General features: G+C 45.4%; 1 protein-coding gene across 1 annotated transcript in view; it reads right to left on the reverse strand.

Moving 5' to 3' along the window:
• The window catches only part of MYO7A (myosin VIIA), a 99,298-nt gene that overhangs the window by 4,695 nt on the left and 69,782 nt on the right, over positions 1 to 24,821 (reverse strand). Inside the window, exons 20-45 of the mRNA XM_030954400.1 lie at positions 24,133 to 24,217; positions 23,054 to 23,273; positions 22,793 to 22,926; positions 22,040 to 22,249; positions 21,284 to 21,487; positions 20,291 to 20,467; positions 18,540 to 18,629; positions 17,198 to 17,325; positions 16,539 to 16,665; positions 12,659 to 12,778; positions 11,773 to 11,946; positions 10,375 to 10,602; positions 9,781 to 9,951; positions 8,653 to 8,770; positions 8,260 to 8,386; positions 7,976 to 8,145; positions 7,676 to 7,866; positions 7,021 to 7,145; positions 6,137 to 6,294; positions 5,500 to 5,653; positions 5,228 to 5,383; positions 4,766 to 4,871; positions 2,949 to 3,062; positions 1,792 to 1,879; positions 895 to 1,001; positions 510 to 695 (exon numbers count right to left, since the gene is read on the reverse strand). Coding sequence (XP_030810260.1) covers positions 510 to 695; positions 895 to 1,001; positions 1,792 to 1,879; positions 2,949 to 3,062; positions 4,766 to 4,871; positions 5,228 to 5,383; positions 5,500 to 5,653; positions 6,137 to 6,294; positions 7,021 to 7,145; positions 7,676 to 7,866; positions 7,976 to 8,145; positions 8,260 to 8,386; positions 8,653 to 8,770; positions 9,781 to 9,951; positions 10,375 to 10,602; positions 11,773 to 11,946; positions 12,659 to 12,778; positions 16,539 to 16,665; positions 17,198 to 17,325; positions 18,540 to 18,629; positions 20,291 to 20,467; positions 21,284 to 21,487; positions 22,040 to 22,249; positions 22,793 to 22,926; positions 23,054 to 23,273; positions 24,133 to 24,217 — 3,868 coding nt within the window. The remainder of the gene's footprint in view (positions 1 to 509; positions 696 to 894; positions 1,002 to 1,791; positions 1,880 to 2,948; positions 3,063 to 4,765; positions 4,872 to 5,227; positions 5,384 to 5,499; positions 5,654 to 6,136; positions 6,295 to 7,020; positions 7,146 to 7,675; positions 7,867 to 7,975; positions 8,146 to 8,259; positions 8,387 to 8,652; positions 8,771 to 9,780; positions 9,952 to 10,374; positions 10,603 to 11,772; positions 11,947 to 12,658; positions 12,779 to 16,538; positions 16,666 to 17,197; positions 17,326 to 18,539; positions 18,630 to 20,290; positions 20,468 to 21,283; positions 21,488 to 22,039; positions 22,250 to 22,792; positions 22,927 to 23,053; positions 23,274 to 24,132; positions 24,218 to 24,821) is intronic.

Here is a 24,821-nt window from a genome sequence, read left to right on the forward strand (position 1 = left end):
GTGATTGTCCAATTTATGCAGCAGAGGAGACTGAGAGACCTTCAGCCCAGAGATCTTGATATCAGATAGGAAACAGAAAGCACTTATTGGACTATTTCTTGATAGCGAGATATCTCTAATATTTTAAGGCTAGACCTGTTTGCATCTGTGCCACAGCTCTCCCTGTGTAAAGCAGGAAGAATTACCCCTTTACTCAGTAGTCTGCATTAAATGACAGACCACCTCTTCACAAGAACATCTCTTAGCATGTTTCCATCTGGCTTTGCATCCACCAGTACAGCCAGTCTCAAGAAAAAGAAAACCTGGGGCAAGGCATGTGTATGTGAACATGCATGTAAAATCTCTCCTCTTAGTGGTGCTAGGGAAGCTGAAGCTCTGGTAAGGCTCCAGAAGGATCAGGTGCCACTGATTTTGGCAGTCCAACTTCAACAGTGAATGTCAGACAAGTCACCTGAGAGACTGGGCTTCTCCCACCCAGGCCTGGTGTATGAATCAAACTGCTGGTTTACCCTTTTCCAGTCATCCGGAGAGAGCTGCCGGATGAGGTCCTGAGGCACCAGCTCCTTCAGGAGTTTGGGGATGCTGGGGAAATAGGACTTGTCATCCTCAAACTTGACCCGGTAGATGAGAGCTGCCAGCTGCAGGACCTCTTCCCGTGAGCACTTGTGGTAGCCACGCAGGTACTTTGGTAACTCCTGCACGGAGGAAAGAACAGCAGAAAGATAGAGAGCATATCTGTGGACCTTCACCCTCACATGCTAAATGCAGTTTGTGGAGGTATCCAGCCCCTGGCTAAGAGGCTGTTCCCTGGGAACATCTGCAGATGGACAAGCCTTTGCAACCTACTCCTAATCCCTCCCAAGTCTCCATTGCTATTGCAGAGTCCTGGCACACCTGGTAATAGTGGAAGATTGAGTCTGCCATCGAGTCTTTTCCAGGCGTTGTGTTGGTCCAGAGTTTTTTCATGAAGAACACTTGGTAGGTGAGGGAAGGCACTATACCTGTGCAAGTGAAGCAAACATAACAGCTGGTGTGAGTATCAGCTGGCAATCAGTGTCTGCATCCAGCAGTGCCCATGTGCCATCACAGCCTGCAGGGACAGGGGCATTCACAAGGCCAACTGAGCTTTGACTTTGCAGAACAAACCACATCACTGCCATGCAAGGCTTTAATAAGGTGGGAAAAGTGTCTGGGTTCACTTGCACAACTGTACTTCATTGATAGCACCCATGCCTAACACAGGACAGAGGAGGTGTACCCTGGAGGCACCTGTGTCTTACAGCCACTGGTAAAATCAGCAGAGCTGCAGCCAGTTCCACTTTGAATGTGGTCAGTGAGGTGAGATGAATCCCAACACCGAAACTTTTCCTGCAGGCACTTCCCGGAGAGATGGCCTCCAGCAGGTGCTTCTCATGGGGGCCAGGAAGAGCCTTGGAGCAGAGGTTTTGCTGCTCCTGGATGGATCACCTCCCAGGTGATGTCCCCAGGGATGGTGCAGAGAGCATCACTCCCATCAGTGTGGCCCAACAGACCACAGAATCACTGAGGTTGGAAAAGACCTATAAGATTAAGTCCAACCATTAACCTAACACTGCCAGGAGCACCACAAAGCCATGTCCCTAAGCACCACACCTACATTTTTTTGAACACTAGAGGACAGTGATTCCACCATTTCCATGAACAGCCTGTTCCAATCCTTGTGGCAGACTATGTGGTCAATCTTGTTTGAAAAGGATGGAGGGGAGTAGGAAGGCTGTGTGTGACCCATACTGGAAAAAAAGTAATCATTACCATCTTTTGCTGGTCTTGCTTTCTTTATCCAGTCTGTCAGGTGTCTCACAAAGTCAAAGAAGAAATCTCCCTCCGGCACACTGATGACCTGGGGGACACAGCACATAGTCACAAAGGCTGAGCAAGTAAGTCATACAGTAGGATCACAGAATATCCTGAGTCGGAAGAGACCCAGAAAGATCATCAAAGTCCATCTTCTGGGTCTGCACAGGGTATCTTTAAGAATCACACCATGTGCCTGAGAGCATTGTACAAATACTCCTTGAACTCTGTCAGGCTTGGTGCCATGGCCACCTCCCTGGGGAGCCTGCTCCAGTGCCAAACCACCCTTTGTGTGAAGAATCTTTTCCTAGTATCCAAACTAAATGTTCCCTGACACATCTTCACGTCATTCCCTTGAGTCTCACCACTGATCACCCCAGAGTCTTCCCCTTCTCTTCCCCTCATGAGGAAGTTGCAGACTGCAATGAGGTCTCCTCTCAGTCTCCTCTTCTCCAGGCTGAACAAGGCAAGTGACCTCAGCTGCTCCTCACACACCTTCCCCTCAAGGACCTTCACCATTGTAGTAGCCCTCTCTAACACCTTTATTTCCTTCTTATATTGAGGTGCCCCAAACAAGTGGCAAGACTCCACAGGCACGGTTGGCCATTGCCCAGGCCATCTCCTGTAGTTGTTGCTCACCGCTTTGCACTTCTTACACTGATGTGTTATGAACTGCTGATGTGAGAAAGCCAATGCCAGCACCTTGCTTCGGGCTCTGTCTCTAATTTCAGCCATTACTCCTTATTGCAACTTGTTTCACCACAACCCTTCTTTTTCCTTCCTGATGACTATCTCTATAGATTTCTCCCAGTTGCCAGAGGCAGCTCTAAGCTGCACATTTTTCTTACTTAGTCCTTTCTTATAAACCCAACTCAGCAACAGGCTAGGAGAGCTTTGCCTGTCTGTGCTTTAAGTCCTTTGGGGTGACTGCTGTGAGTCGGCTGTGGGACTGCAAGCCTCACCTGCATCAGATCAGATCTGACTTAGGAATGCCACAGAGCTTGTAGAGAAATGCTTCTCACCACACGGCTCTGGCTCCACCAGTGTGTACCTACTGGCAAGCAGGCTGTCCTGGGTACCTCAGGGCTACCTCAGCCTCTGGGTGGGTCACTCACCTTGTCGGAGATTTTGACAAAGAGGCTGAAGCCCTCAGAGGACTTCAGGAGCAGCCTGTTGGAGATGTTCTGGCAGAAGTCCTTGGCTTTCGTGCTGGATTCCACCTCAAATGCCTACAAAGACAGGAAGACCACCACTGCTATCTAAGGGTTAATTTCCACTTTTTGCTCTCTTTGAGGACCTCCAGGTGCACATGCACAAAGGGGTTTAGATGCCCACAAAGGGGTTTAGATGCCCACCACCAGTGAAATCAGTGACACTGTGGAATGGGACTCTGGGCATTGAAGGGATGTCCGCAGAAGCTCTGTCATGCTACTGCTTTACCACTGTGCTTTGTGATGCTGCATCTATATTCTGTGCTGGCTTATCCGGAGCTCTCCAGGCAATGCAAGAGATTTTTCTGATCTAACAGTGAAGTGTCAGAACTATTTGCTTGAGGAAAGAAGGGTGGGAAAGACAGAGTGAGAGATCTCCAGGCTGATTTGTCCTAACTGTCTCTCCAGTGATGATGAGGAAGTCAGATGCCTGGCTTAGACTAGGTCTAAGCCAGATGCCTGGTTTCTAGATAGCAGAATAGAGGGAAAATGATTCCTGTTTTATGGATATTCAAAGCATGGGATGTTTAAAGGTCTGTCCCATTTGTACGCACATTCCAATTCTGGTTTTGCCTTTTGAGCTGTGCTCAGCATTTACCTTGCCTCAGTTCTGCTCTGCCCACTTAATGAGATTCAGCTCACAGCAGTTTAAGGAACTTAAGCTTCTGACCACCACTGAACCACCAAGCTACCAGGACCCATGTTCCACATCCCACAAGAGTCTGATTTGGGGTTCAGTGCTGCTAATGCTCAGCACCACATCAGTGCAGATGCATGTTGTACTGGAATAATGCCACTCTCTCCACCTGGTGACTTCCATGGCCAAATGGATCACAGCAAACCCCTCCAAGTGTAAAGTCCCTACTGCCTCTTTCTACTGGCTCTCAGACAGATGCATGTGTATGAAGTAGTGTCATGCTCATTGCATTGTCATGTAGGAAAAAAATATTCAGTGATGAGAAACCCCAAGAGTTCTCTCAACTCTCCACTACAGATAAACAAGGGCACTCCGAGCTGATGCAGAGGAATCATCCTTTTCCTTCAATGAGTGTGGACTGTTTTAGAAATAAACCCACTTGGAAATACAGAAATTTAGTTGTACCCAGGGGTATGAGGGAAGAGAGAGATGTGAGCCTCATAGGAAGTCCAGTCAGTAGGTGAGACAGCAGTATCTGCAAGGACATGCCTATCTGCTCTGACATCAATATGACCAGCTGCCTTACCAGCATGTAAGATGCTTAGTGAGAGCTTCCTGAGTGCAGGTATCATTTCTGTGTCATCTCAGGTCAGAGGGGGTAATTTCAGTCACCTAATTGCCTGTGCTGCAATAGTCTGCCCATCTCCTGGGGGGCCCATCATGGTACCCCTTTGGATATTGTTGGGTGGACAATATCTATTGGTTTAGGCTCCAAATAACTGAGAGCCAAGGCCTGTGAGCTACTGTGAGTGAATGGATAAGCCCATCCAGTTTCCTTCTGTTTGCAGTCATACTCTAAAGCCTCCAGTGAACACCAGCAAAGCACCCATGTCTTGAAAAACACAGCTCACAACAAATCTGAGTAGACAAGGATGGATTTCCCTTGTTATGCTTTGGCCCAGAGGCTTCTGGAAAGGCTGAACTTTTCTGAATCAGAACCAGTATCAGCCTCTTCTGAGATTTTTGAGAATAAGAAAATTGACAACCATCCTGACAGAAAATAATTTCCTTCTCCCCCATTTACCTCATCGGTGTCATCAGGGAAGTAAACCTTGTGGAAAATTTGGGTTGTTTTGTGTTGAATGGCTTCCACTTCTACCAGATGGGGTGGGTATTTTCTGGATCCATTCCTGCAAAACAGGAGGTGGCAAGTGTCACAGCATCATCATAGCAAGAATCCTTTTTTAAAAATCTTCCCCTTTTAATGCATATCCTTTTGAGTAACTTCAGCTATTTTCTAAATATTATTTTTCTTCCAAAAAAGAAGAACATGACTGAAATGGACCTGGATGAAGTTGATTAATTTCTGTTTTTCTACACTTCTTATCAGAAACCCAATGTCCCCTTCAATCAGTTTGGTGGAACAGAGAGAGGCTGTGAGCTTTCACTGTGCCTCCAGACACCAAAGTATCTCCCAGTTGTATTTTTTTACACATATTTGGATGTTGTGGTACAGTCAGGACTAGGAGGTCTTTCAGTGCCATACCTCAAGGCTTTCTGGAGTCTCTGGATGCAGTCTGCTGCCAAGGGGTGATGTTTCCGGGACTGCAGGAACCTCTGGACATGGGGCAGGAGGATGTTACTCGGAGGGAAAAGGCCTGTACACAACCACAACAGCTCCCAGCCTTTCTCTTCACTGTATCTGCACAAGAGGAGACCCAGGAGGAAAAGAAAATTACTCGTGGCACGGACACTTCAGATCTGCTTTGCCCAACACAGTCTACTGCATTTGGGCCAAGGGGAACAAAGAGTTCTTACTTGATGTGGTTGTCTGTGAGCTGCTTGAGGGTCTGGCAGTAGATTTCATCCTTTAGGGGTTCGGCTTTCAAGGCACCTTCAAATATTTGGTCTGTCAGCTCATTGACTGAGCGGGTCCTTTTGGATGGGTAGTCACCCATATATTTCAGCACAGGTGGGAGGTAGGAGTCAAGGATGAGCTAACTGGGATATTTGGTGAAGGCCCTCTGTTGCTGATGTTGTTAAAGACATCCTACACATGACTACAGAAGTGGCTGCAAAGGGATATTCAGCATCAAACTCTTTCCCCAAGGCCATGTGGACTGATGAGGGCTGTGGCCATCCAGAGCAGGTTCGTTTGGAAGAGAGTCAGCTGAACCAAGACAGAACAGTGCTAGGTGTGTGGATCAGCAGGGCTCAATAACTGGTCCCTGAAACCTCACTGATTAAGAAGTAGACACACCTCAGATTTCAAGGATGCTTAAGGTACAGATTTGTGGCACAGACCCATTTCCAAGCCTGTGACATGGTCCCACAGCCCTTGAGAAGGACCTCAAACCTTTCTTTGGGCTTTGCTTGGGGTCCTAAAAAGTCCCTGTTCAGTCCTTTGCCTGTCAGACCTGCTGCCCAAGGGGACTCCCAAGAAGAGGAAGGATATCAATAAAGGCCATACAGGCTTCTTGGGACAGCTCCTCGCTGCCCAGGATCTTCTTCAGCAGTGGCTGTTTGATGGGCTCACGGGTGTAACACCACAGCTTGTCCTTTCCACGGCTCTTGGTGATCATGACCCGGCTAAGGGTGTGCTTTGGAGGTGGTCTGGCAGCAAACACAAAGCAAGAGGTGGAGAGATTACAGGGATAATAGGAACAGCTTATGGCCAATGTTTAACCTAGGGCAGTTGCTCACAGCATCTAGCTAATGAACTCTTACATCAAAAGGGACATCACGATTTAGCAAGTATCCAGCTCCAGCTCTGCTCAAAGAGAACCACCTGTACTCTCCTATGGCTCAGAAGAGTCTCTTATAGACCCTACCCCACTAATGACACCACAACCACCTACCCTATCCCAAAAAGCTTCTAGCCCCAGGAAGGATGATGGCAATGAATGGTCAGGCAGTCACACTGAAAGAATATCACCTAGCAGTATCAGCCTGACAAGGGGAAGACATTTCAGAGGATCCTATCTGCCTGTTTGGATTGCCAGCCCATCCAAACAGAAGTGAGAGCTTTAGTCAGCTGCATTCAGCAGTGGTGCACATTTAAATTTTTGGAGCTGAGATGAAAATGCTTACATGGCTTAAGACATCCTCCCACATAATATTAAATTTGAAATTGCTACACCTCTGCTGAGATTTCTTCTTTATAAAACCTCGTCTGTGGAAAACCTGCAGCTCAAACGCCATGACCTAAACCAGAGGCTGCAGTTGTACAAAGCCACACAGTGGGGTATTCAGAGTCTTTCCCAGTAGCAAAATTTTCCTGATTCCCAAGCTACCTGCAGATGGACTCCTATAATTTTTGAGAATGGTTAAAAAAATCACCTAAAATAATCATAGGAAAATTCCTCCAAGGTGTATGGCTTTGCTCTTTCTTCACTGTCTGAAACTGCCATCTGAGAGGTTCTGATAACATCTTGTCGTTGGTCAGGAGTCATTGTGACCAGGGCCTGTGAGATGAAAAGCTCTCTGTTACCTGGTGTCTGATGTATTCAAAGAGAGGAAGCAGATACAAAACAAGGACAGTGAAAATGAGAACAATCCATCAATTCCTGTTAACAGTTAGAACTGTGCAGTTGTAATTTCTCTGTGCCATTCTCAGTCACTGGTGCAAGGAATAACAAGTATTTCCATAGTGTGGATCACTTCCTAAGGAAGATAATGTGCTCTGGAACCTACAGCTCCACATGTGAATGTAGCAGTTCCCTCCAACCACAAATACACCTTTAAGCAATCAGGCCAGCTGGAAGGATTTAGCACAGTACATGGATATTCCAAGTCATAAGTTTGTGGTGTCCTGAGTGCCAAGATCAGAAGAAAGGCTGAGATCACTTTTGCCTTGGACAACTTGTCACCTCTCTCATCCTCTTTGTTTTCTGCCTTACGTTCAGGGAGACTTGGGCCAGATCTAAGCACTTCATGAAGGCTTTGACTTCCCTGGACATTGTTCCAGGTTGTGCAATTCCGTAAGACTGCTTACCACGATCTCCAATGGAGGCATGGTGACGGTAGGCAAAACATAGACGGAATCAGTCGGGAAATCCCCTCTCTGCTTGGTACGTTCATTGAACCCATTAGCCCATCCCGAGTTCATCACTTGTTCTCCTGTGTCCTGGTCCAGAACTATCAGGTCTCCTTTAAGGAAGCTGAGGAACCCAGATTCTTCTCCCACTGCAAAAAACCAACTATTGGTTAGAACTGTTTTGTTTTTTTTTTTCAAATTCCTCAGGAATATTAAATCTATCTCTACATTTACCACTGAGTTGGGCTATTTACTTGCCTGGATTTGGGTTGTCTTGGAGAGTGACCACATACTTGGATCGTTTCCTTAGTCCTTCAAGGAAGGTCACCACCAGGTCCCGGATATCCTCTGCATTGTTGGAGGTGAAAGTGTATTCATCACCTTTAATGGTGGCCAGAGTGAAACTCTGCCCTTGCAGCTTTCCTCCTCTGGGATATATTTTTATAGGAGACATAAACATGAAACATAATGACATCCAGAGGCAAAGCCTGGAAAAAGACTGATCTATGATGAGATTGCCAGCCCAGTCTATTCCTCCTTACCTGCTGCTTGACACAGCTGTGATCTCTGGGAAAGAGAGCTCTAAGAGAACCTGCTCCTGTTCATCCACAAAGTACACCCCTGTCCAGTTGACAGCTACGATCACATCATTTTTAGGCAGGCTTGGCCCTGGGGTTAAGACAAGACATTCAATCAGCTCATGAAGGGTCTTAGGATACGGAAAATGTTTTAAAGGAGGATGCAATTATCAAAAAGCTCTGTGTTTTTTTAAGGGAGAGAAATAGTGGCAGACCCAAAGCCTGAGGATGCAACAAAAAATAATGTGTCCAAAAAAGATCAGCTGGATGGTCCTCTTCTTGTCTCTGGAATCCCCATCTCTCCTTCCTTTTGCTTTAGAGCATCTTGTGCTCTGGGGATGGGCTCTACTGACTCACCTGAAAATTTGAAGGCTTCATAAAACCGAGAAAACAGCAAAGGCCACTTGAAACGTGCAAAATCCACTACTTCTTCCTTGACCTTTTTTGGGTCTGCCCTCTTCTGAGTATAAATTCCCTACAGAAAAAGCAAACCACAACCAACATGAAGCAAAACACAGTTACATCCAGGAAGAGAGCAAGGAAAATCAATCCATGATTGAAGATCTTGGAACAAATATTAACGACCTAAAGATCTTGGAACAAATATTAATGGAGGTCTCAGTGTGGCTAAGGGCCAAACTACTGCAGGAACAAGTGACAGTTTGGTCAAAGTCCTGGCCTTCAGTTTCCACTTTATGGAATAATCTGACTTGGAGAAAGCTGCGCAAGCATCTGGAGCAACCAGTCTCAATGAGGTTCGACTCAGCTGACTGGATTTCCCTAAAGTAAGTGTTTACTTTTCAGCTTGACATTCCTTTAGCTGGAAGCAGACACTCATCCCTTAAGCCCCTTATTTAGGGCATCCTTAGACACCTGACACTTCTGTACAAAGCTGATGGAGGATGTGCAAGCTCCAAGTGAATCCCTGCGTCTCCACTGATAGTTAAGTTCAGTTGAGACTCCCTATGCACCATGGAGATGTTTACATAGTAGGGATCCTGACCTGAAGCTGGCTCCTGATGTTAAATGAATGCCCATGCTCATGCCAGGAACATCACCCCTCATGAGTGGTCATGAGTACTGGGTGATGAGTTATGGGAAGTGTTGTCATGTGAGAGTGTCACAAATGTTCTAATTGAGGCCAGGGAGGTTTTATACAATGCTTGGCACAATGAAGCCCTGACATTATCCATAGGCATGAACCACCTCTGTAATACAACCAGTAACACCACAATCTCGTGTAACAAGAATGCCACCCCTGAGATGGTGTTTTGCATCTCACAGTAAATCTTTGCAGGATGTCTTTTACCAGATCTTGCATAAAAACTGAAAGCTGAATATGGTTAGTACAAGCCCTGCCCTTTCTCACAGTTTTAGCTTTAGGCCAGGCTAAGAGCTGAGCTATGATGTCTGACACACGTTTAAAAGGCAAATGAAGCTATTGAAACATGATGTGGTCCTCGACAGGTGATCTATTGTCCCCACCTTTTTATGTGCAGCTATAATGAGCTGAGCCCATTTTTCCACTGTTTTTGAAGCTGTGATCTCTCTGTCTGGAATGTAGGATGGAATTAGATTTAGCAGCCTTTCCAGTACCATTTCTGACCCATAGTCCACGTAGTACTGCTGGGAAGCCAGTTCTGCCAGATCTTCCTCCTGTGGGAGCCAAACAAATCAAGTTAATGCTGTCACCAAGTCATCACAACATCCATCCTCCACCACTCAAGAAGCATGTTGTGGAGGCTGGGTGTACTACATAATTGTGTGGGGATGCTTCTTTTTGGCAGAACTTCACCTTTTGCACCTTTTTGCACATCTAAAGTTCAGGGCAATGACCACTGAAAGCTATGATTAAGCCTTATCATGTTCATTGTTAAGAATGCTCATGCAGCACATGGAAGCTTCCAAGCCCAGTCAAGAGGATCTGACTGCTGTAGCTCCTGTTTTCCAAGTGAGTACCATAATGCCCAAGTTAATGGGTGTCCAGGGAGGAATATTTATCATACCCTTCATTGTAACCTATTTCACCATCTCAAAGACACTTGTTGGACCAGACTGGGAGCTGCTGAGGTCACATACCTTGTCACACCGGTACTCCCCAAACTTCACCCCTCGCACGATCTGTTGGTAGATGAGATTGGTGGCCACGTTATCCTCACTGGGGTTGTGCCAGGGGGTGAAGATCTCCTTCCTAAAGAAGAGCCGCCAAGGTGCGTTGCGCTCCTGCGCTCCCTGCTCCTTGGCATACTGCTCGCACTGGGACACAGCGTCCATCACGTGGTCATTGCCACTCCCCAGCGAGGACACCTAGGCAGGGCAGAGAGAAATGTGCCATTCACCTGAACAAATGCAGACCGTTTTAGTTAGAGAGATCTATTTTTAAGTTGCTCAGACTACCTTTATAATCAAAATAATAAAAATAATCAATGGCTCTATGTCATCTAGCCAGCCAAGTCCTGCAGCATGGCTGGGTGAGCCATTCCATTTTGATCTCCAGCTTCCCATCCAGACTGAACAAAGAGCATCAACATGATTCAGCAAAGCCAGTGGTCCCATTTTAAACTATTGTTGATTCATACTGTGCTTTGAAATGAGCTGTTTCAAAGTCATGGACTTGGATCCAACCTAGCTAAGCATCAGAAAAACCCAGAATAAAAGAGCCTGTCCTGTTACAGAAATTTACATCATCTTACTGGGGTCTGCCATGAAGCCCCCAAAGCACTACATCTCCTCAGACTTAGCATCCTTTGCTGAATGTCTCCTCAAAAAAGATGAAGAATACAGAGTGTAAACCATTTTCTCCCCCACCTAGAGGCAGAGGTGGCCACATCTGTAGGTGAGAATATACTTCATCCCCTTATACAGCAGCTCTTGGTATACTTGAGTTTCATTGACTTACAGCTGTTGTCTCACCTGATGAAGCTTTACCCCTCTCATTTATGCTCACCTTTATCTTAACAGAATTTCTGAGAATTATATATTTTTAGGTCAAATAAAGCAGGTTAAATGCCAATGCAGGCACGGTAGTTTGGATTTTATTTCATTTCAGAAGCTTAATTTCAACTGTTAGCTTTCTAATTAAATTTAATTGGCTCCCTTGCATAAAAATCCAGGTAGGATGTTTTACTGGAAATTCATCTCTAATAAGCTTAACTGAGAGAAGAGAATAGCATCACATAAGTTTGTAGGAGGAAAGGAATTTCTGAAGGTTTCTGGTCCACCAGACTAGTCAGAACAGGTGCCTCTTTCAATGGGTTTCTCTGTGCATTTTCCTGTTAAATTCTGAATATCTCCAAGGATATTCAGAGGAGAGAGATTTTCCTACAACCCAGCTGCAGAGCTTGACTACTCTTTTTGTGAAAATCATGCTGACACTTGCACTGTAGAAATAATCCCTCTGCCTTCTGGAAGTTATGTGACAGCAAGAAGAACCTCTCCCTTTACAAGAACTATTTGGGAACAGAAGTTAAGATATACCTTGTCAAAAAGTGCAATGTAGAGTGAAAAGCCAAATCGGTCCTTCAGGCTGATTTTGTCGGACAAAGAATTACAGAGCTCTTTAGCAGTTGTTGCAGAGTCTGTCAACAGTGTCTTTGTTGTCCCATCCATAAACGTGACAGGAAGCATGATCGGTTTCTTGGACTTGGTCGCCTAAAGGATTAAAGTCAAACTTTATAATATTATGTGTATTTCAATACTATTTACCTGCATACTCCTCCACTCCACTCTGGAAACCACTTACTAATTCCTGATCCCACTGACTGGATGCTTTTCAGTGCTACCACACCATATTTATCAACAGGATAATGTACAGTCAGCCACTGGAAGCACTTGGAAGTCACAGATATTTTATTTGCTGCATTCAGTCATCAAGGTGCCTAATCCAGAAAATAAAAGCATGCTTGGGAATGCTCATGGACACTGGAACACAGCTGTATATGCTTGAAAACCAGTTTAGAAAATGAGCAATTTTTGCACAAACCGCCTGTTCCAGCTATAATTATCCCCAAACAAGCCCCAGGGACCACTCATGGGAGGCAGTTTGCCTGCAGCCACCTTCATCTGGAAGATAGTTTTTTTTGAACACACAGGGGCTTGCTCTGTGCCAGCTGGACTCAATGCCAACAGCACACTTTTAATTTACAAATACTGATGCAGCCAAAAGGATTGATCTTCAACATACTCTGGAGCACATCCAGGATGTACAGGGAATGTAATATCTTGGAGTTTCATGAAAATTGTTGACAGAAATAGGCATTCTGCTGTCCCACATTCTGTCCTGACAGAGATGTGGTTCTTGGGACAGTGGAAGGCTTAAAGCCTAAGCTCCTGTTCCCTGGGGAGGACATGGAGGGGCTCATACCTGCAGCTCCAGCCAGCTGGGTGGCTGTGTCCTTGTCCCGTTGGCAAACGTCCGCCTCAGCCTCTCTTCACAATAGGGAGCATAACCTGGGGGGCCTCCGTTGATAAAGTTCCTTAAATACTGTTGGCAGCAGGGAACACATTGTTTAGACCTTCGGCTTAAGAGGCCAAGCATTTGCAAAAAGTAATGTTTTATTGAAGAAAATCCCTCTGTGACTAATGACAGTGATACCACTCAGGCTTGGATGTTCCTGCATCACTTCACTGGAAGCTGAGAGACAGTCTGCACCCCTGCCTTGTTCTTCTACTGTGAATTTCTGGCCTCAGAGGAGATAAGATACCAGACCAGATAGACCTTTGATTGAAGCCAGAGTAGAAGCTATTCTGTTCCTGGTATTGCTGCCAGTGATTTCTATCTTTGCATTTTAAAGATGTGTTATAAAATGTTATTGAATGTTGGCCAAAAAGATGGGACTGAATGAAAAATATGTGTAATTAATGATTCCAGAGGACTGTAAGTGAATGCTACTCAGAACATTTAACTGACAGCACAAAAGATCTTTCACAGTGACATTAACACATATCTCCCTAGTCAGATTTCAAATAGCATTTTGGCCTAAAACAGAATTTGAAGAACTTCAGTGTATGTTAAAAATATAACCACATTATTGTAGAGAAAATTAAATCCAGTGATTTCCACAATATGAAAGATAACACACTCAAAAGTTTTACACAAACACCTTGGCCAAAATGTTAGCAAAGACTAATAAACCTGTAAACCAAATTTTTCTGAGAGACTTTGTAGAAAGATAGAGTTCTCTGAATGATAACACATAGCTATTCCTTCAGAAACACAGACTGCTTTATAGCACTGTCAACCATAAATAACATGGCCAGAGAGACAGATATCTCTGTCAATCCTAACTTACAGAGACACTATGAAGTACCTACGTAACACAGGTAGGTTATAGGGATGAGATCTGTTGAGAGTTTTTTGCAGATTGAGGAGTTCTTGCTAGACAATGGCCATATTCAGCCGATGCATAATCCAGCCTGCTTGTAATAATGGACAATGGACACGTTCACAAACAATGAATAATGGACATATTCAGAATGGGGTCGGTATATCCTTGAAGAAGATACAAGAAGAAGAGTTGTTAAGACTCAGCAAGTTTGTCAGTAAGCTTGGGAATGTAAGAAAAAAGTGAACCATGGGTGGGCCAGATGACCACAGCAAGATGCGTGAAAAATTAGGTGATCCAATCAGGATTCTATTTTAGATGCGTGAACAACTAGGATTAACCAATCATATATTAGCTAGAGACACATGGACAGTAGAGATTTATTATAAATATAGTCTTTTTAGGGATAATAAATTTGGCTTCACTGGATCATATTGGTTATGGTGTGATGTTCCTGAACCTCCGCACCCTGCAGAAATCTGCTGCAAATGATTGTAAATGGTCGATGCAATGTCAAAGTGAAGGTTTAATTATGCTATTGCTAATAATGAACTATGCAATTACATATTTTTTCACATTCCTACTTCCTTGTGACTAAACCTTCCCACCTAGACCCACCATTAGTTGAAAGAAAGGTGCAAAGAATAGGAGTGCTAATGTGCCTTGGCCCATATTTAACACATGATGCGATAAAGGTGGGATCCAAAGCATAACTTGAATATTTGGGAGCTGGAATACATATTGAAGACTTGCCTCATTATCAGTGAAATACTTCTCAAAATGTTCAGTTCTAATTGATACTTTTGAACGACAGAACCATAGAAGGAAATGGATGCCATGCAGAGGGACTTGGACATGCCTAAGAGTTGGGCCTGTGTGAATCACATGAAGTTCAACAAGGACAAGAGCAATTTCCTGCACCTGGGCTGGGGCAATCCCAAACACAAATGCAGGCTGGGCAGAGAATGGACTGAGACTAATCCTGGGTAGAAGGACTTGAGGGTATTCATGGACAAGAAGTTCAACACGACCCATCAGTGAGCACTCACAGCTCAGAAAGCCAAACGTGTCCCAGGCTGCATCACCAGCAGTGTGGGCAGCAGGGTGAGGGAGGAGATTCTGCCCCCTGCTCTGCCCTAACCAGATCCCACCTGGAGTGCTGCATCCAGCTCTGGGGCCCCCAACACAAGAAAGATGTTGAGCTGTTGGAGCAAGTCTGAAGGAGGCCGCTAAGATGCTCAGAGGGCTGGAGCACCTCTGCTATAGAGACAGGTTGAGAGAGTTGGGGTTGCTCAGCCTGGAGAAGAGAAGGCTCCAGGGAGACTTTACAGCACCTTCCAGAACTTAGAGGGGCTACAAGAGAGCTGGAGAGGGACTTATAATAAGGACATGGAAGGACAGGACAAGGGGAAGTTACTTTAAACCAAAAGAGGGCAGGTTTAGATTGGGCATAAGGAAGAAATTATTTGCTATGAGGGTGGGGTATGGCACTGGAACAGGTTCTCCAGAAAAATTGTGTCTGCCTCATCCCTGGCCAGGCTGAATGGAACTCTGAGCAATCTCGTCTAGTGGAAGGAATGCCCTCCTGGCAGCAGGGTTTAACTAGAAGACTTATAAATATCCCTTCCAGCCCAAACCATTCTATGCTTCTGTGATTCTATGATCCTGTGGTTGTATGATTCTGTGTCTGAGTCTCCCGAACTACTTATACATTATTTCTGACAAGTGCTTCACTATCCTAAAGAAATCTTCTGTTATTAAAGATTTAAACCAACACAACTTCCTGCACCATACTTTTCAGATCTCATTTCCACACATAATTTAATTTCCTGTGACTTTGCCAGTGATTTATCTTCTTTATTAGATTTCACACTGACGAGGCCTGGGGATGAAGGAGGCATTTCTATTCTTGGCTTCAGCTCTTTCAGTGCTGAACACCCAGTACCTAATCTGATATCTATGGAAATTAATGGAACATCTTTATTTCCAGTCAGGCACTGGAACAAATTGTCCAGGGAAGTGGTGGAATCACCATCCCTGGAAGTATACAAAAAATGCAGATATGGCACCTGTGGACATGCTTTAGTGGTAGGCTTGGCAGTGGTTGGATTGGCCGTGGTTGGAGGCGTCTTTTTAGATGTCTTTTCCAACCCAAACAATTCCATGACTCTATAACTCATTTGGAAAGCAGACTGTTCAAATCCAGGCAACAGAACTTTGCCCAGAAAACAGAAAAAGAAAATCCTTAAGAACAACCTGATTTTCCAAAGTGTCATCCACTTGGCATCTCCCGCTGACTTCAGTCCTGCTGATCCACAGTGCTGCTGAGGATGGGTTACATGTCATCTCATGTGGCTGTTTGGAATTGGATGTTCTCATGTGACACATGATGGGGAACATAGCATCATTAAGAGAGCACCTTTGCAAATGTACTTCCATGTAAATTAAATCCTTCCCTTTCTATGTGCATTTTTTTAGTGCTCTACCTTGCTGGTTACTGTCAAAGCCAATAAATGCTGAATGCACAAACCTTTGCATTCAAGAAACAGAGGAGAAATGTGGGCTATTCCGGTTGTGTGAATTCCACTTGCAGGTTCCCACAAACAAATTTCCTACCAGAAGTCACTTAATCACATCTTCACACATCTATATGCGGGAGACATCAGTTAATTTGGTTGTGTACATTACCTTTAGAGTCACAGGAAAGAGACAGTCACTTCTCAGGAGTGACTCACCTGACTGACATTAGACAATGAACTTTGGATCATGAACAATTTCCTTAGGAACTCTCTCATCTTCATTTTTGGCAAAGACTGGGATTCCCTCTACTGTGAAACCCAAGAGAAAAGCTGGTCCCATGAGTGGAAAAGAACATATATTGGTAGATAATTCATTAGACAAATGTCATCTACAAGTTACCTTCACAAACTTCTCAGAAGGAGCAAAGCATCCCACACAAAGGGACATGAGTATCCAACCCCTAGCATGGCTGCTTTTGGATGGGTTCTGAGTCAGCTGCTTGCAGATTTGACAGTAGATTTCATCCCTACAATAGGAATAAAAAATAATTAAAAGTTAAACGATAAAAAAGAGGAATTATTTAACATTAACTTCTATTAATAAACATAAACACATAAATTGGCTAAACCAGAGATAAGCAAGTGCCCTTCATTTGACACTTTCCAATTTTTGAATGCTTCATTTAGCAGCTGAAATGAGTTTGAGTTTTTCATTAGCGGACCATTAAAAATATTCATACAAACAAAAGAGATACAATAGTCAAATGGAAAACAGAGTAGTGAGGAACAAGAGTGGGGATTTAAAAGAACAATCCAGTGTCATTAGAACTTTCAGAAATGTTTGAATCTGTTTGCATGGTCCTTCCACTGGGTCTGATATGGGCAGTAAGGAACATGATCCAGCCCAGCCTGCATTATACAACATAACCATAAAAATAATGAAACAAGAGCTTTGTAAAGCTGCAGATAATATCAAACTTGTTTGAATAGCTCAAGAAAAGCTCAAGGAAGAAGGAATGGAAAGAATGGCATGTTCATGCCTTTGTTTTGATGTCTAACCTTAAGGCTGGCCTGAGGATGCCATTACCAATAATGAAATGGAGCTTCTCCAGGTTGGAAGTGGGTCGGTCTTCGAGCATGCTATTACCCTGCAGCGTAGACTCCCCATCATGAAGTCTCTTTGTCACCTGCCAACCAAACATATTGGTCTCTTTCAGGACAGCCAGTTACTGTGGCCCCCCCCCCACCGCCGTCCCAAGTGTGTGGTGCTCCCCCAGACAGACTCCTCCACCAGCCAGGAGGGCTCTCAGAAGTTCTTTGATTTAGGATTTTAAAGGGAATTGGAGGGTTTGACTGCGTTGGCTTTAATCATGTATGGGTGAAATTAAAATGGTCCTGTCTAGTTACACTTCCACCTGCTTGGTCCTATCCCAGGGTTTCTACAATGGCATCCCCTTGCATCCCTGTTCTGAGCTGGTCCTGCTGCTGGGAGAGGGCCACCAAGGGTCTTTGGAATAAACCATATAATTTTCAAGGAGGACTTGTCCCTTTAATCTAATAATATTAAAATAATCATCAATGTTTTCACTGGCAAAATGGACCCATTCCCCATGCTAATGGTGCAGCTGAAACTGCATAAGCATGGTGCTGTTTGTGAAAACAAGGATGGCATTTGTCTGCCCAGCAGCTCACTGTCTCAGCTAGTCAACCCCATCTCCATTTAAAGAGATGGACATTCCTAGAGCATTTTCAGAGCCAATTAAAGTGAGCTGGATCGGACCCTGTTTCTCCCCACTGACCCCTAAGGGAATATCTCACAGAGCAATCTTCATGCTCTCAAGAGGCTGTAGCCAGGTAAGATGGTGCCTGCTCTGGAAATGGGCAGTTTATCAATTGTTGCCATCACCCCCACCTGAAAGATTTATCATTCGTCACTCTTTTGAGATAGCACTTCTCAAAAGCTCTCAGCCTGGGGTAACTGCTCCCATGGGGAGTTTTGTCCCTGGCACTGGAGTGGAGCAGAGTGCTGTTGAAGACCCCATCTCTGCTGTCTATGGGCAGGAAACTAAAAGCAGGGATAGCAATCAGACCATCACAGAGTGGTGAGAGGTATCAGCAGCTGGATGGAGGGCTGTGAAAGAGGGGAGGGAAGGTGCTGGATGGATGGAGAACAGGAGCCGAGGGGAGGCCGGCGCGAGGTGCAGAATGACTCAAGGAGACACGGGAAGCCAACCTTTCCCCTTAAACACTCCTTAAATCTTTCAGGCAGAGAGACAGGTAGCGCCAAACCCAGAGGAGGGCTGGTTCTATGTTGTCTAGGGAAAAGCAGAAGAGAGTCAGAGAGGGCTGCAGACAATCCAACGGCACTTGTGCTGCCAGGCGGCCAAGCGTCTCCCCTCACCTCCTCCGTCAGTTTGGATTTCTTCTTGAGCGTTAAGGAGACCAGTTTGTGCCGCACACTGTTCTTCTTGTGCCCATCAACATGAGTACTCTGCAAAGCAAGAGGAGGGGATGCAAAGTGGTGAGATGCAAGTGCTGAACAAGTGCTCTCTCTGCCTCCCTTGGGCTCCTGCAAAAGACCATTAATCCTGAGCAGAGACTAAGAGGCTGTGTCAGAGGCTACTGGGAACCAGAAGTCTGGACCCATATTCCTGAGCCTCTGGATAACCCAGGGCTGGCTCTGAATTTTGTAAATACTCTCTAATCAGTAAGTGTCTCTCAGATCAAAATTATATACTGGGAACATATGAAAAAAGTTATGTTGAATACATTGCTGATTTGTGCTGAGCCCAGGTCCATCCAGTTCTGCTGTATGACAGTGGAAATGGGATGAGCAAGACCACTCTCTGAGACAAGCCATTTGCACATCAGGTTTTTAGCTGGAAGTCATCTAGCCAGGGATTCATGGACAGGTAGTCCACCCACTGTGGTTTCATAACTTTTAACCAGTCCTGTGCTCTGTCAGGTTTCCCAGAAGGACACCTTTGATGTGGGACAGCTCCAGGCACTGACTATATGTTATATTACTTGCTGGCTTTCTGCTTTTATAGCAAACTTTTGGGCCCAGTTAACCACTACCCATTTAAACAGCTTTGAAAAGACCACAATTTCACACCTAAATGACACTTTAAGTCCTGTGGCTATGATGGTTTATATCCATTATTAACATGAGTTGGTGCAGTAAACCTGGATTTGCATATCATTTTGCTCAGACATCTTTTTGTACTGTGAAGAGATGATTTAACCACAGTCAAAAAAGACAGCTTAAATTCCTTCTCTTCTGTACTACCTGGTATCTCAGTTGGCCAAAATACAACTTTTTGTAATAAACAAGCAAGAAGTTATGGGCAGAAGGAACGAAAGGTGATTCTTGGTGTATATTTTTACAGAATTATGATTCTGAGGCTGCTCTCATCAGGTAATTCACTAGAAGTGCTGAATGGTATCATCATTTTAAGAACAAAGGATTTGTTAATTTATCTCTGCAAATACTACAGAGACCTGTCCAGAAAACTTCTTGAAAATTGAACAGTGGCATCCAGAAGATGCCAATAGCAGATTATGTCTCATCCTGTTGAATAAAGCAATTGCCAAAGATGAAAATGTATCAGCACTGTGGACATTGATTTCTCCAGAATAATGTTTTGTCTGGGAAGGATACTAAGATGAAGTCCTCCAGTGACATCCAGAAGGCACTCAGGATGCAATAGGGATTTGGTTTTTTAAAAAAAAATTATTTCCACAGCTTAATCTCCTGGTAACTAATTACTTCCTGCTCCAAGATTAAGGGCACATTTTTAATTTAGTCTCTTCTGACTCAGGGCAGATCAAAAGGAAATCTCCAAAAAAGAAACATAGGACATTGCATTCGCCCTGTACTTTAGCCCTGCAGGGTAGAAGAGAGAGATCAAAGTCCCATGAGAGATATCAGGGCACTTCCTTCACTGAGGAACATTCAGCTGGCGGACATTCAGTTCTCCCTGTGAGGAAGGGACAGGATCACAGGCAATTCTCACTTCATAGCATAAGTGCAAATAAAATCAACAAACTGATTGCCTGCAGCAAACCCCACAAGTTGCTTCTTTCCAACACGTTTCAATATCCAACACCTAATAATAACAACAACATCTCTTTTACAGCCACAACAGCTACCTCTCCTTCTCCCTGCAGAGCCTGCAGCTCTTTCTTATAGGTCTTCTTCCCAAGAGTCTCATAGATTTTTGTCATTACTGGTATCTTCTCACCACCATCACTCATGGCTGTGTGGTATTTCGGCTCAGGGAGGTCTCCCATGAAACGCAGGACAGTGATCCATACAGCAAGTGCCGCCTATTTGAAAGGAAAATTACAGCCTGTTAGCTCACACTAGGTCAGTGGAGGGGGTGGTCCAGCCCTGCTGAATCCATCAGGATCCCCACTGTGGTCTCTCTGTACATCTGCAGGAGACAAAATACTTCCTTGTGCCACACATAACAGTTTTGCCTGCAGCACACATCCTCTCTGAATGCTGAGCAGGCTGCTGGCTGGGACCACACATTCTGTGTGGCTCTGTGTTTGTGCCACCATCAATGTGTTTGTGAAAAGGGGGTTTGCTGCTTGACAGGGGATGCCAGCCTTACCAAGGGGCAGGGACTGGCAGCTCCTAACCCACTGCAGAGGGCAAGAAGAACCACAGTGATGGCAAGCTCATGGGTAATGTAATATGCATTATAGGTAGGCAGGTTGAATCCATTTCTGCTCTTGTACTGCTGGCTATGGGACAATCAATTCTTCTCTTCTAGCTCTTCACTGGTGTGTATGACAAGGCAAGAAACAACTTTTCCAGCTCCATAGAATCTTTACAAGTTGTACTGAAGCAACAATTTCCATTGCCCATGACCTGAGCCCTGAGCACCTTATTGCCTTAACACCAAGGTACAGAGAGGGACCCTCCTCTCTAATGCTCCATCCCTCTGATATTCCCTCTGATATTCTGATATTCTTACCAGCACTCAAAGCATACTGGTGGGACAGTGGCCATGGACACATGTGCAGCAGGTAAGTGTATCCCAAAAGGGAAACTCCTGGCGCCCTTTGGCTGGAGGGCTACCCAGGTTTGCTCCAACCCACCCAGCCCTGCTAGAGGTTTTTCATCCCCTGCCTCACCAACTGGTCTCCTTCATCTTCATGGTACAAGAGAGGCTGCTTGAGGGGCCGGCGGATGTACGTGTGTGTTGTTGTGCCCTGGAAATATGTGGCAGCAAACTTGGCAAATTTGTACTCTGAGAGGTCTTCTTCCTCCTCCTCGGGGAGAGGCAATGCTGCATCCAGGTCCTCTTCCTCCAGCTCCTTCTGGACTTGCTCAAGATCCTGTTGTGGAAGGAAATGTCAGACACTCAGCATGGCTTTGGATATCAAACTGCCATTTCCCTTTGGGCCTGACTTTTCTGCCAGTCTGATTTCCACCCCAAAAGGAAAAGTCAGCTGGAGGAAAAACATGGAATATAGCTCTAGAGCCCATGCTAAGCCCAAGCTTCGAAGGACATGCCTGTGCCCAAGAATATCCCCAGAGCAGTAGAAGATACAACAAGCATGGCCCCACTCATAGCATGGGGAAAGGATGTCTAAGAGCTAAATGCCATGAGCTGTGATGAACCTAAAAGTAAAGATCTCAAAGGCCACAAGTCCTCGATGACCCTATAGTGATAGCACTCTCCTCCATTTGGTAGTCTCAGGGAAAGATGCCAGGATGCCTGCCCATCTCTAGCCACAGAGCAATAACCCTCTGGGGTCACACAGGAGAGCCTGACCTTGAAGGAAGCCTTCAGAGACCCACTTTTTTATTACTGTACCTTTCTTGATCTATTAATGTTTTGATAATGTCTGTCATGTGACAGCCAGGCTCCTGTACATCTCCAGTACCTCGAAGCCATTGGGTGCCTGTCCCTCCTGGCCAGGAAGGGAGGAGGTTGTCCCCAGGAATCCAAACATTTTGTCCACCATTTCTGAGTCATTCACTGGCTCATTGCGAGCTCTCTCCATTTTTTCTAGGAGCTCTTTCTTCCGACGTGCTTCCTCTTTCTCCTTTACTTCTCTCTCTGCATCTTCCCGTGCCAGCTGGGCCAGGCGTACCTGCAAAAGGAGAAGCCCAATGACTGAACTGCTCCTTCCAAAGAGCTGGCAGTAAATTCCACAGAGCATGGATTTAGGAAGGCAGGCCGCCTGGTGCTTAGGGCACTCTATCCATATCATGACTTGGAGCAAATCAGTGACATGTCCATGTCTCAGTTTCCCAACTGCAGAAGGACAAAGCAATGCATTTTCCCCATTCCTTAGTGCCTATTTAGGGGTGTTGGTCCATGCACAGAAACTCTCACTGACCTAATTTTTTTCTTTTATACAACAGCCCTGCATGTCCACACACACACAGAGTGTCCCAGTTCCCCCTTTAGCAAAAGTGAATAATAACTATAATCTCTGGCATTCCTGTGCAGCAAATCAGAAATTCTGGAGCAGACTCAAACTAATAGAGCACAGAGTACTTTGGTGAATTAAATACAAACCACTCAAGCAGGGTAGAAATCCCTTAGATATTTTTGTCATTGCCTCTCAAAGAAGCAAAACTAGTTCCTGGAAAACAGACAGAACCCCACAAAGAGATCAGTCCCCATGTACTTGGTGTTTCTTTTCTGCCTCTTCTTTGGCTTTCTTGGCACTCATCTCCTTTCGAAGTCGTTCCTCTTCTGCCAGCCGAAGTTTCTCTGCTTCCAGGCGTCGATAATACTGTGCGAATAAACAGAAGACCCTTTCTGAATAGGCATCTAAGTATATTTGGAATTATTTTTTTCCCTTTAAAATTGGATCCCAAGAGCACACGATGCAGAAGTATGTGTTTCTCCCCTCTCCCCATCTCCGTTTCTCCTCTGTGGCACTTACCTCCCCCCGGAGAGCGCTTGTAGAGCCTTCGGGCGATCATGCCACGGGCGTAGGCCTGCACGGTGAGGACGGCCCAGAGGCGGTGCCGGAAAGCCCTGCGGACCAGGTAGCCCCGGCACCGCGCCTGGAACTCGATGATGCGCCGGCGAGCCATGTGGTACTGCTTGTGGAGCTTGCGGGATCGGTACAGGGCCTGCAGCCTCAGGAAGCCAATCCGCATCTGCAAGAGGGAGCAGGATGAGACCGCCCCGCCAGCCACCCACCCTAAGCAGATTTCCACCACTAATCTCCTGCTTGCACGGCTGTAAATAAGGGCCACTGAAATCAGTCCCCACGACAGCAAACCTTCTGGAGGGAGGTTCTCCAAGAGGGTGGAGAAATGAAGCCATCTGGCTGCTGCATTGATTCAAAGCCCAGGAAGGACGAACAGAGTTTCTTCCCCACTGAGCCTTTGAGAGGCCTCAGGATGTCTGGTTGGCCATCCCAAAGTAGCCACAAGCCATGAGGGTGGCTCCTATAGAGGTCCAGCATCTGCAAAACCCCTGTCTGACAGTCAAGGTGCTGTTTGATGGCAGGAGGCAGCATCCTAGCCAGCCTGGAAGTGGCTATTTCTATCAAGTTGAAGGCTTGAAAGATTACACTGAGATACTTTAGACCTTAACACACTTTCCAAAAGACCATGCTGTTGGGTCAAAACCAGTTGGAACAGGGAAGAGGACTATGGACTGTGAGGGTGAGAAACTCAAATATGGTCCCACATGGAGACGGAGTACTTTTTTTAGAGGATGCTGCTCTTGAGTTTTCAGTCATCTGGAAACTAGGGGAAGACTTACAAAAACCCAAATGACCAGTTGGTGCAATGGACATACAAGTCACAGGGGAGAGGACAGCTAGAAGGTGATCTCTTCAATGAGATGACAAAGCCAAAGAGCAAACTTCCATTCATCACTCCAACTGATGAAAGCCAACCTCACCACTTCCGACATTCAATGGGACATTTTGAACCAGGAAACCTTTATGTATGTCCCAGGTTAGAGAGGCAGGAAGGCAGAGGTGTGAGGAAGCACCCCTGTACTTACAGCACCATAGTTCTTCCTGCAGTTATGTCCACGCCAGTATCTCTGAATCATCAGGACTGAATTTCTCACTTTCAGGAAATTGGACCTGCAAAAGCATTTCAATCATTTGCCTCTGTGGTTTGGCCACAAGTTATCATCATCTCCTGGGCCTTATTTCTTGGAGATTTGAATCTGAGGGTCCAGGTGGAATAACCACCACATTTTTGGCTTGAAAATGTCTCCTTCCCCAGCTTTCCTTGCTTTCATAAAAACATCTGTAGGCACTCTCTCTCAGAGGTCTCTGCAGGGAGATTATGCCACATTATGGAAATGGGAAGAACAGGAGATGATAGGACTCCCAGCCCAGCATCCTCTTCTCACACCTAAAATCTCTTCCCTATGTGTCCTTCCCATTTCATTCTAGTACCTGAAAATGGATTGAATCCCACCCAAATGACTGAGAGCAAACCTCACCAACACCACACTGCTATCCCTATCTGCTCCTCCAGTCCTTCTCAGCCTGATCTGGTCCTACCTGTGGACAACAATTGTGTTGGGAGGCCTTGGGAGTCTCGTCTCACTACGATCAGTGTGTGAAAGATTGAGAGTTATTTAGCATGTGCCCTTTCTGCAAAGCACAACCTGAGTCACAGCCGTGGCTTGGACAATCAAAGAGCATAAAACCCCAAGAACTGTCCTTCCTCTGCAGG

The sequence above is a fragment of the Camarhynchus parvulus genome, chromosome 1, assembly GCF_901933205.1.
Source record: "Camarhynchus parvulus chromosome 1, STF_HiC, whole genome shotgun sequence".
Classification (NCBI taxonomy): domain Eukaryota; kingdom Metazoa; phylum Chordata; class Aves; order Passeriformes; family Thraupidae; genus Camarhynchus; species Camarhynchus parvulus.